At 35.8% G+C, this 12,921-nt stretch overlaps 1 protein-coding gene across 1 annotated transcript in view; it reads left to right on the top strand.

The window, feature by feature from the left end:
- LOC134668673 (collagen alpha-1(V) chain-like) overlaps positions 1 to 10,571 on the top strand; it is a 69,984-nt gene extending 59,413 nt beyond the window's left edge. Inside the window, exons 19-23 of the mRNA XM_063526115.1 lie at positions 126 to 256; positions 4,585 to 4,764; positions 5,388 to 5,531; positions 7,357 to 7,437; positions 8,358 to 10,571. Coding sequence (XP_063382185.1) covers positions 126 to 256; positions 4,585 to 4,764; positions 5,388 to 5,531; positions 7,357 to 7,437; positions 8,358 to 8,433 — 612 coding nt within the window. The 3' untranslated portion in view covers positions 8,434 to 10,571. The remainder of the gene's footprint in view (positions 1 to 125; positions 257 to 4,584; positions 4,765 to 5,387; positions 5,532 to 7,356; positions 7,438 to 8,357) is intronic.
- The last annotated feature ends 2,350 nt before the right edge of the window (positions 10,572 to 12,921 follow it).

Raw genomic sequence — 12,921 nt, 5'->3', positions numbered from 1 at the left:
AAACAGCGAAAAAACTCCTTAGCATATACGACTTATTTTGTGATAAAGATAATACAAAAGAACCCTGTTAGTTATGAATAGATATCAATAGTACCTAATAAAAATAATATTGTGAACTTCCTTAGTTACGATTGGCGGCACTGAACGAACCTCGCACGGGTGACATGCACGGCGTTCGGGGCACCAACTACGAGTGCCTCCGGCAAGGCCAGAGGGCCGGGCTCGGCGGCACTTTCACAGCATTCATATCTTCCAGGTATACTAAAAATAAGTTTTTGGCAAAAATCATTTTTGGTACAAGCTTTTATCGCCGACTGTACTTTTTTTCCACAGGCAACTAATACTTATCGAGACAATTCTAAAAACCCCAAAAACAATTAGGTTTCGTTGTTTTATCACAGAGTTCCTATGGCTACCTCCGGTCTCCATCATCAAATCAGCTCGATGACACCGTAATATTGCATTGTCACGTTACCCGACTTACGTATGTATGCAAAATTTCAGCTCAATCGGAAACCGGGAAGTGGTTCAAATTTAACTTGCAAGATTTTATTACACACAGACAGACAACGGTCAGGTGAAACTAAATAAAAGCTTGTAAAATATGTGGTAATTTTTTCTGGTTTCCACTTATGTCACTTTAAAATAACATTGAGAAAACCAGTAAGTAGTAACAAAATGCTTTTGGAATACTCAATCAAGTATAAATAGGGACTGATCACTGCATAGTACGTACATATATATGTTAGAGGAGAAAAAATTAAGTCAGCTCGTCCGAATCAGTGCGGTACCGCCCCGACTGGACCCAACCATTTGCTGCGTCCTGCAACACCAACGACGCTGCTCTATGTGTCCCGATTACACTACCTTAGGAAGGTCGAGGAGATCGCAAAGTATGTACGAGCCAAGTCCGGATTCATCCTGAGGGTCGTGAAGTTGGAATCTCGGCACAGTGTGAATTTTAATTCTTTTGTGCTGAGCGTTCCGACTGAACATTTAGCGATCTTCACCAAGGAGGAGTTTTGGCCGAAGGGTGTCAAGTTCCGACGGTTCTACGGCCAGCTCCCTGACACTGCGGGGTTGCGAACTGCATCGCAACCATAATTGTGTGTTTTTAGTTTTAAGATATATTTTTTAATATATATGCTAGTTTTAAGTTATTTATCTATGGGCCAATAGTTGCCTGAAAATAAATATTTTCATTCATATACAACACTGTAGTAATATACTAAAGTGACTTAACTAACAATCAAATAATTAAACAATAGCTATCTCTGTAATATAAAACAAATGATACTATTGATAGATTTATTCCAACCGCAGTTAGGGCATCAAACAATACAATATCAAGTAGTTAAAACCCCACTGCAAACAATTACACAATTCAATAATTCTGTATCAATATCACTCGCCGCGCTTAAATATGCAAAATTCTGTAAACGGAAAATATTGAATGTTCTGAGTTTCACCCAACATTGTGGCTTTGCTATAGAGCCTGTAAGTGCTAATGGCTTTTCCACTTTGGATCCATTTCCTGCTGGAAGACTTAATGCAGGATAGTAGGTTTAATAATGTTTGTATTATTTGTTATTCTTCAAATAACTTGATTAAGCGTAGACCACAGTAACATAGATAATGTAAATGGTTGGTGGTTTGGAATTAAATAATAAAACGAATGACTTCGTAAGCTGTAGCAAAAAAATAATGTAAAAATAACATTGTCCGTCACACATTATGACGTCAGCGCGTTATGCGTTACGCTGTCTCCAGTTTATCATTTTTTCCCCACCTCAAAAAGTGCTCAGCGCCGCTAAAGAAGTTTTCACTTCTAAAACTTCGCTGAATCATTATCACAACGAACTCGCAAAAGTCTTAAGTCCAATAGCTCTTACTGCCGCTTAACACATTCAGGGCTAAGAACCCGACTGTCGGGTACACTGTTCGTAGCGACTACGCGCTACATACGGCGAAACCGTGGCTACGCGCTACGAGCGTAACCCATAGCACTTAGTGGCAATGAATGTGTTAAGTACTTTAGGCCGATTCCCGCCGTTTTGGACATTTAAAAAAAAATAAACGTCGAAAAATCTAACTAGGTACCAACCTGTTCACAAACTTTCACGAGAATCGGATATGAAATGCGACCTGCATTGGGAAACATCTGAACATATGAACACATTTTTGCGCAAGCTGAAACGGAGACTGTCGCTAAAAATTGGCCAGTTAAAAAGTAGGCCAGCAAAAAAGTTTGATATCATATTACTATAACTTTTAAGAAAAAAAAAACCGACTTCTATGGGGCCCGGTGAAAGATTATGGTAGATGGTGCACTATGTAGAAAAGGAGGTAAAACGAGTACTTTCTAGTAGCATTTCGTTTCCGTAAGGGTCGTAGTTCTAGCCTAACCTAACCCACTTCTCTGATAGCAGTTCGGTTCTGTGAGGATCGCAGTTCGAACCTAATCAAACCCACTTTTCTAGTAGCATTTCGTTTCTGAAAGACTCGCAGTTCTAACCAAACCTAACCCACTTTTGTTCGGTTCTGTGAGGATCGCAGTTCAAACCTAACCTAACCCACTTAACGGCGCATGCGGTGCGGTGTACGGGAGTTTGAGCGGGAGGGGTTTGGCATCATCATACCCACATTTTATGGTAGGTAATCATAGTGGTTTATTTAGTTTAGGTATCATAGTGGTTTTCCGGGTCAAGGTCCGGGTCTCTGAGTCAGAGTCCGGGTCCGAGTCCCGGTCCGAGTCCGGGTCCGAGTCCGGGTCCGAGTCCGGGTCCGAGTCCGGGTCCGAGTCCGGGTCCGAGTCCGGGTCCGAGTCCGGGTCCGAGTCCGGATCCGAGTCCGGGTCCGAGTCCGGGTCCGAGTCCGAGTCCGGGTCCGAACCGGATCCGGGTATGAGTCCGGGTCCCAGTCCAAGTCAAAACCGAAATTCGAAATCACCAAACATGTACTATGCGTCGTTGAAGAGTTCTGTTCTGATCATCATCAGCAGTTCCACTTCATCAAATGCGACAGTTTTTAATGTAAATGCTTGATTTTATGATGAAAATACAAAAAATTCTATACGTATGCCTTTAAGATTTGAGGAGTTATCTCGATTCCTTATGGATCCCAACATCAGAACTCGAGCTTGACAGAAATGTGGCTTAAAAACTAAACTTGCTTAAACAAACATAACGAAGAGGACAAATCGCCAAACGTGAACTATGCGTCGTTGAAGAGTTCCGTTCTGATCATCATCAGCAGTTCCACTTCATCAAATGCGACAGTTTTTAATGAAAATGCTTGATTTTCTGATGAAAATACAAAAATCTCTATACGCATGCCTTTAAAATTTGAGGAGTTCCCTCGATTTCTCATGGATCCCATCATCAGAACTCGAGCTTGACAGAAATGTGGCTTAAAAACTAAACTTGCTTAACAAACATAACGAAGAGGACAAATCGCCAAACGTGAACTATGCGTCGTTGAAGAGTTCCGTTCTGATCATCATCAGCAGTTCCACTTCATCAAATGCGACAGTTTTTAATGAAAATGCTTGATTTTCTGATGTAAATACAAAAATCTCTATACGCATGCCTTTAAGATTTGAAGAGTTCCCTCGATTCCTCATGGATCCCATCATCAGAACTCGAGCTTGACAAAAATGTGGCTTAAAAAACTTAACTTGCTTAACAAACATAACGAACTGGACAAATCGCCAAACGTGAACTATGCGTCGTTGAAGAGTTCCGTTCTGATCATCATCAGCAGTTCCACTTCATCATATGTCACTTTTTTGGATGTATATGCTTGATTTGTTGATAAAAACCCAAAAATCACTATATGTATGCCTTTAAGATTTGAGGAGTTCCCTCGATTCCTCATGAATCCCATCATCAGAACTGGGTTTTGACAAAAACGGGACCAATCTGTATGCATAAACATTCAATCAAAAAAAGAATTTTCAAAATCGGTCCAGTAATGACGGAGATATGGAGTAACAAACATAAAAAAAAAAAAAAAAAAAAAAAACATAGAACCGAATTGATAACCTCCTCCTTTGGGATTTGGAAGTCGGTTAAAAAGTGGACTTTATCTCGTATTAATTCGTTGAAAATTTTTAAACTGACAGATTCCAACTTCTCTAAATAAAACATTTAATAGGTAACTATTTCCGTTGTTCAAACTAAAATAAAACAACAACCCTTAAATGGGTGTAGTATAACAAATCAGTCACACACATGTACAGTCACCTGCAATAATATGTTACTCTCCCAACACCGCAAAAATATGTGACACGCTCTCATGGCTCTACAAATAAGATCGTGCCAGATATTTTTGCGACCTTCGTTGTGTAACATATTATTGTCCTTTTTACTAAACGACCTATGACCCAATTACATACACATATCAGGCGGCGGCTTTATCCATCTTTATCCACGTGATAAAATAACTGTCAATTTTTAACACCGTAGGATAGAAAGTGACGGACACCGTTTTATCACGCTGTCACGTAGACAAGAACGACCATCATATCCTTACAGGTTTTTCGTAAGGACAACGATTTGCCTAAGTTCACATTTGTTTGTCAAGGGTTCAAACCATGGATTCGATCGTGAGCTGGGTGGACCGTGGGATCCCAGTGGTGAATACCCGTGGCGACGTGCTCTTCAACTCCTGGGGTGAAATGTTCGACGGCTCTGGTGCTTTGTTTGCCCACGCGCCTAAGATCTACAGCTTCAGTGGAAAAAACGTGCTAATGGACTCTGGCTGGTGAGACTTAAACCACTTAGGCCCACTTGCATCATCCCACTAACCCGGGGTTAAGCGGTTTAGCCGTGTCAAATTGTACTGGTAACCATGGTAACTCCAGGATTAACCGGTTAACCCAGGATTAGTGGAATGGTGTAAGTGGGCCTTAATATTTTTATTTTTATTTTTTATTCATATCGAGATATTTGCTGCTCTAAATACCTACCTATCAAAATTGCAAGAGTTCTTCCTTTCCGCGTTTTTTAAGAATCAATACCCCTATTTAAATTAAGATTGCTTTCAGATCTGCTCAAATGAATTACTTGGCGTTTTATTATTTCCAACAAATAATTACCCTAAGGTTCTTTTGTTACTTAATGTGGGTCCAATATTCAAAATTCAAGAAGAGTAGGCAGATATTATAACGTTCCAGTTTCTAAGATAATCAGACATTCTTTGGCTTCATTCACTTTCAATTATGATAATATTTTTTTTTGCCATGCGTAAGTGTATAAATTAAATATGGTATTATTATTGTATTCACACACTTATTACTATTTAGTGATGTGTGATTAATTCTAATGAGTCTGATTTTAGCCAATAATTAAATATAAGACAAATTATTCATATTCCTTTGATCTCAGGCCAACGAAAGCTGTGTGGCACGGCGCGAGTCCCAACGGCGAGCCAGCAATGGACGCGTACTGCGACGCTTGGCACAGCGGAAGTCCGGATAAGTTCGGGCTGGCCTCGTCCCTACGCTCTAACAAACTACTAGACCAGGAAACGTGAGTGTTTTTCTAACTTGAGAGTACATAAGGCCCATTTCAGACATAAAGGTGCGTGAACCGAAACCGCGAGCACCTTATTATAATGGCATTAATGGCAACATGACGTATTATAAGCCGTAAGTCCTAGTATTAACATTCGTTGTTGTGTTGTGGTTGTTTTTCATTGTACCTGAAATGTTTGGTGCGTTTTTATTTTAAAACAACTGCGAAACGTGAAATATAGTACCTACGGCAAATAAAAAGGAAAATGGAAAAAACAACATTAAGAGGTACGTAATTTAAGATTTTTATTGAATTAATTCTTAATGAATCAGTAGTATCAGTACTAGGTTACCAATTTCCCTCGATAATATACCTTCGAGGATAAAGCATATCGATTATCTTTTGAAATTTCACATTACCGTCTCTACTTCCCCGTTTTTGAGAATACTTAACACAGATTCAAATGTTAAAATTAGGTTTAGGTATGAATCAATTATGATCTTTTTGCTAGTATAATAACGTAACATTTGTACCCTATTTTTTATATTTACACCTACCTACTAAGGTTTACTAATATAACGAAATCTATATTTTAAAGTTTCTTGTAGATACCTACTTGCTCTATTTTTATTCCTTTAGTATAGGTACCTTGATAAAAAAGTGCTTTACTTAAGTCAGATTCAGATTTTAAAAACTTGTTACGGATTTGCATTTGCTCATGCTAATACGAGCGATTTCATTGATCTCGAAATGAGATCAACTCGACGAAAAAAAACATATATAACATTATACATGTTTTTTTTTCTAAAAAAAAACAAGTATTTACATACAATATATATACAGTGGTACAACTAAACGAAATTAATAAAAAGTTATATATGTTAGTTCAAATCAGCGTCAAAGAAAGTTTATTTTGTAAATTAAAGTGAACATCAAAAACGATCACAGTTGCAGATTTCAAATTGAAACTGTACAAATTTAATTGGTCCTTTACAATATTTCAGCGCACTGCGGTTCCTTGTCCTACTTACACAATTTTCTTACAACGCCGCAAATCGTCGTTATTCTTTGTACCTCTCACAACATGCCAGAGGCAAACACGAGCTAATTTAATTTTACATCTTCAAACACTCCTATTATATTTTCACAACGTAACTTCCCGTCTCGTTGAGAATTGTAATTTATAGAATGATACGAGATTATGTACGTATCTTTTGTGAGTCGTTTTTACTCTTATTTCTGTCATTCTTTCGATACAAGCAAACGGTTGTCTCCTTGGACTCAATAATGTATTTATAGATATAAGTGTATTACCTACAAGTACCCTACCTACATTAACTTTTCTGCTCTTAAAATATTCTCTTAGGGCGGTTACAGACTAGCATTTTTTGACGCATTTACGGTCGTTTCGGAGTTTCGCGCTTACACGCGCGCTATATTCTCTAGGTACATTTAGTCTAATAGGTACTTGCCTACACGTACTCGTACTTCCAAAAGTGAGCTTATATATGGCACGTATAAAACGCTAGTCTAAGCCCGTCCTTAAAGCCTTTCTGAGTTTCATACACATGCGCCAAAAGTTATAATTGTTAGCGGTTCAAAAATCATAAATTAGCAAAAAAAATTGCGGTCTAACAAAATGAAGTTCTGCAGTTTGAATGCCATACGGAGTTCCCTTATGGTCACTACCGACTAGGCTAGGAGGCCGTCACAAGCTCTAAATCCTTGCAGCATATAGCTATTAGTATTTTTATAAACGCGAAATTTTACGAGAACCAGTTGAAAATAATTCGTCCTTTAATTTTCAGTTTACAATTAATTTATAATATTTTTCTTGCAGTTATTCTTGCAGTTCTAAATTAATCGTGCTGTGTGTCGAGGCAACCCCCGTGGACACGGTGAGAAGAAAAAAACGATCCAAGTAAGTATTAAATAGTATAGAGTATTAAATATATTTTATCCACAATTATTCCCTTTCCCAATAAACTCTTTCGAAAGGTCAATATTAAACAAGGCTGAAATGAAAATCATTATTTAAGTTTGTTGTAATAAAATTATTGATTGATTGATTGATAGATTGTAGTGTGTATGAGTAGGTACCTATTAAATTATTTTCGGACAAAGAAATTAATTCTTAGCTCAATATTAAATTATTTTCGGGCAAATAAATAAATACTTAGCTCATTTTTACTTAACAAAGCTGAAAAGTTTTTACTTAACAACGTAGAATTAAATAACAACGCTACAAACATCTGTGCCCGACATACCTACTAAATTTACTTTTGAAGTCAACAAACCAACTTTAATTGCTCTACAAAGCTACTCTAAAAAGGTAAAGTCGTTGTTCGTAGAAACTAGAAGTTTAGTTGATGTAAGTTCGTATTTATGTAGCTTCACGAGTTAAAAATTCTTGGATACTTACACTTTGTACAAAGTTAAAATGAAATTAAACAGTTTAGTTGTTATATTTTTACTGGTGCTTAGTAGTTTAATAAAATATCTGGAAACATAAAATGATTACATGTAAACAATTCTGTAAGTTGTTTACTTGTCAGCAATATTGCCGGTGCGATGCTGTCACAATATCATTTGTAACCATTTTAAAGGGTTTTAGTCCGGTTTAACCCCCACATTCACACACAGCACGCACACACTCCTCCTACCTCAGGGCGAAAATGCACGGAGCTTTATATGTGCAAACTGTAGTTCAAAACTATTTATGCGATATTAAATAAACTGAAAAAGTTAAAGATAGTTTTGTATTAAGTACTAAATTTATTATTAAACGACGTATTATTTTTGGTTTTAGATGTTCTTGTTAATTTTAATTTGTTGTCCCAGGTACCGAACAGCTGATAAGCTACGATTCCTAAAAGACCTTAACGATCAACGAAACGATACAAGAGGGACATTATAGATACAGACTCCTAGTTTCATATAGATCGTAAGAACAAGTGAAGACTGTACATATTTTTAATGTAATAAATGCCAGAGACAATTTCTTGAAATAATCCCAGTGGAGCATATCGACAATATACGAATATCGAGTAAAATTACCTTTACTGTTAAGAACTACGGCTTTTTTCTTTTATATGGCTGTTCTACCAATGCAGTGAATTTTAAATGAGTAAGAGCATATCTTTTTTCGATAAAATGAAAAAGGGTTCTTTTAACGACGGAGTTTTAATTGTGCGCAATTTTTTGTAAAACAATTATCAGTGCCGATTATTAAACCGGCAACCAAAATACACCAATAACAAGCTCATTAGAACTTGTTATTAGTGTATTTTGTTTAACGAGACATAAAAAATTGTGCAAACATAATTAAATACAAGATAATTATTATAATAAACAAGGATTCTATGTAAATTAATATTAACTTTAGTGTCAAAACTTCAACCTAAGTTTAATTTGTGTCCAAACGGACAAAAAGGATTGAACTGAACTCATTTTGTAGAATACGATACAAATATGGTACACAAATTAAGTTTATGTGCATAATGTGTACCTGTCTATACAGCATTTAGATGACTTCTCTTCTTGACCGTTTTATTGTTTTTATCCATCTTGCTCATAAAGAGTTCCTGCTCGAAATGGTACCAACATTGATGTAATAGCCGATATTACTTCCAAGACAGTGTTACTCGTAGATGTTAATTATTAATTAGGCCATTTTAACAAAAGGTTTTAATTGTTCGTCAGTCACTTATTATATTTACCAGTTACTTAAAAATATTTTTGTAGATATTATTAATAATAGCCATCGCTGATTTCGTATTTAGTTACCGTTGCTGCAATAGCCTTCCACTCCTTCACCCGTGGTGATTATGTAACGGGTTGTCGGTATATTGGTTCTATCTACTCGTATTCTATTCTCACTTTTCTAAGGCCTAATAGGTTTTTGAAGGAATCATATTTTCTTGCACTAGTTACAGCTTAAACATCTATAAATATTAATGCAACCTTCACCATTCCATAAAGACGACGACGGAGATGTGGAAAATATATTGATGTGTCAGCATTCTTAAAATTAAGTAGAATTGTAAATATAGGTTTCTTTAAAAAAACATGTTTAGCAAACCAGGAATTCAGCATGTATTTAAATTTGTAAATATCGAGTGTAAAATAATGTCATTTATTTAACAATAAGTAAGTCTTATATAAATTGTTAAGTTAATCTGACAATCGTTATTAAATGTTTCCCAGATAAAGGTTTACATGAAAGTTTCTTCACATTAATTATTAAACTGAAGCGATTTATAAGCAGTAGGAGTTTTGTTTGTTCATTTTGTAAACAATAATACCAAAATAGAAATAATTTTAGTAACGGTATCTATCCGAGTGCTTCTAATTTAGTTTATTTTTAATATAATAACTGTGATAATGTTTTATAAGAATTTTCAACGCATGGCCGGTTTATCTTAAGTTTAAATGAATATCATATTTAAATGATTTAGGTATGTGGAGACAAAAACTGTATTATACAATTTGTTAATTTTTTTTTGAGAAACTCATAGTTCAGACTAAATTTCATTGTTTTTTAACTGTACAGAATATTCTGTTAACAGGTAGGCAACAACTTATGTAAATGACTTTGAGAATTGTATATTATTTTGTTTTGTTTTTAATATAATATAGTCAACTGCTACTTTTGATAGTATGCCGTATGTTACCGGTTTCTAACATATCCTCATTCTGGCTGTAGTAAATTAATAGTACCTATAGTAAATTAAAAAAAATACACTGAACTATCTGTGAAACTCTAAATAATGTCAAAATTGGTTAATGTTTTAGCTTATTGTCAAGCGTACGACTGCAGACATAACTGCAAAAAAACTAGTGTAAAATAAACTATATTTTTTCTTTGATTTCAATAACCGTTTTATCGGAAATAAGTTTCGACTAAGATATTATTAATTATACGTTACGCCCTATTGTAGAATCAATTATGTAAAAATACCTTGTAATTTTTTCATTGTTAAAAAATGTGACGCTAGGTGAATTTTATTGTACTTCATGGGTACAGGTTGTTTTGAGAATAAAATGATTTTTTAACGTATTGTTTTATTTACTAACATCTGACCGGCTAGCATGGGGTCCATATTGGGTCGCATAATAATTGATTGTCCTAATATAATATTACGCATAGAACTCATTTCGCATAATTGTTATTGTACTGAAAATATTAATATATCTGAAAAATTATAACACAACCCTAACCTAACCTACCCTATTCTAGACAACCTATGCAAAATATTTTCGAAAATACTTTCTGTTTCAGCTGGAGAAAAAATATGCGAAAAAAGTTTTATGCGTAACATTACATTATGACAATCAATTATTATGCGACGAGATATGATCCCGCTAGCATGAGTTGCTTTCTCGCGCGCGAGTCCATATTTGAAGGCTCACTAAATGCTTGGAGAGGCGCCCAAGAAGGCAACTCATGCTAGATCACTCATGGTATCGAGGTACCTATGCGACGGCGAGCGGGCTTCAAACACTGTAAAGCAGGCCACTGACGAGCCTTCCAAACGGATGCCGTTACAATGGATTCATCCAAATGGACGGCATCCTAATATTAAACATTGTACGTTTTTGACATTAACGGACCGATTTTGGAGTGCAGCCACGCTATTTGGACTGTTGGAAGGCTCGTCAGTGGCCACCTTTGCTCTAGTTATTCTATCAGAGACGTCACACCATAGGTTAGTAAGTACCTACAAGAACTAATCACAATAACTTATCTTCGACCTGTTTAGGCTGCGACACTAAAACCAGCCTTCGACATTTTACACATCAACATTGGACGTTCTTATATCAGACTAAGTAACTACTTACATTCGTCTCTTCTTGTCCAGGTGAAAACCTGCTACGGATGTCTTTGTAGCGCGTATCGTTACATATTTTATTTATGTACGCACATTTAGTATGCATTACAAATCTATTTCGGTAAGTGTGTTAACTCTAGATAAAGTATTTTATGAATAAGTACCTAGTAAACATATTTAGAAAAGAATGAGTTTCCATCGTTACTAATGCAACTATAAGGGTTTTCCCTCGAAGTATTCTGAGGATTCCAAAAGTACCTTCATCTTTTTAGGGTTCCGTACCCAAAGGGTAAAACGGGACCCTATTACTAAGACTTCGCTGTCCGTCCGTCCGTCCGTCCGTCCGTCTGTCACCAGGCTGTATCTCACGAACCGTGATAGCTAGACAGTTGAAATTTTCACAGATGATGTATTTCTGTTGCCGCTATAACAACAAATACTAAAAACAGAATAAAATAAAGATTTAAGTGGGGCTCCCATACAACACACGTGATTTTTGACCGAAGTTAAGCAACGTCGAGCGGGGTCAGTGCTTGGATGGGTGTCCGTTTTTTTTTTGCCTTTTTTTTGCATTATGGTACGGAACCCTTCGTGCGCGAGTCCGACTCGCACTTGCCCGGTTTTTTATTATAAAATCATAATTGATGAAAATAGGATAGGTGATGAAACCTGAAGCAAATACAAGATTCAAAAAGGGGAAATAAAAGAAAGTAAGTATAAAATAATTATTATGTGGTACTTAACTAAAAAAAGTGATATTAATAAAAGAACATCATGGTATAGTTAATTTCTAGTTTTAAACATATCTCACATCGATTGAATGAAAACTAAGCTTGAAGTAAAGTAAGATAAGATACTTATCGTCGGGTGACAAGCAAAAGTCACTAACTAACACCATTGAAATTATTGGACGGTAAACCGTGTTACAAGTGTAATAAAGTGCATAGTTACTTTAATTTATTGATAGTACTTAGTGACTTTTGCTTGTCACCCGACGCTATAGGTATTATCATGCATTAATTATTGTTTTACCTTGAATAACTGTAGGTATTGTGATAAAGTAACTCAAACAGGTCAATGGAAAATGAATCAAAAACTAGTTCATAATATAGTGAAACATTTATCCATACCGCCGAGTCACCGTATGCCCATTTGTTAAAATAACCCGCAGCTATAGATTAAATATTTCTCAAGCGGAGAGGTATGCCACTCTTGAAAATATAACATAGTAGATAGTATCCACGACCTGTAACGATGTTTGCACGTTTTCCGTAGATTTGTGCTCCCAATCTTGTGATAACAAAGAAGTTTTATCACATAAAAACACATACATGTAAGCCGAATTTCGACACAAAATTATGACGTCTTTTAGTATATCCGTTGATGAAACCAGCGTGCCCAATAATGGCCAAAATAATTATTTATTATGCGTGTTATATAATCAGTTTAATGTTTTCACACACAGTTCATAAATTAAGCACAAAAAATCAATTTTTAAGTGTATAGTTTAATTGTACATATAATGGTGTCTTTTTTATATAATCATAACTTAACCAGACTGCTGTGCAAATATG

This window comes from Cydia fagiglandana, chromosome 11 (assembly GCF_963556715.1).
Source record: "Cydia fagiglandana chromosome 11, ilCydFagi1.1, whole genome shotgun sequence".
Classification (NCBI taxonomy): Eukaryota; Metazoa; Arthropoda; class Insecta; order Lepidoptera; family Tortricidae; genus Cydia; species Cydia fagiglandana.
The sequence above is the reverse complement of the archived record's forward strand: the minus strand, read 5'-3'. Positions and strand labels throughout refer to the sequence as shown.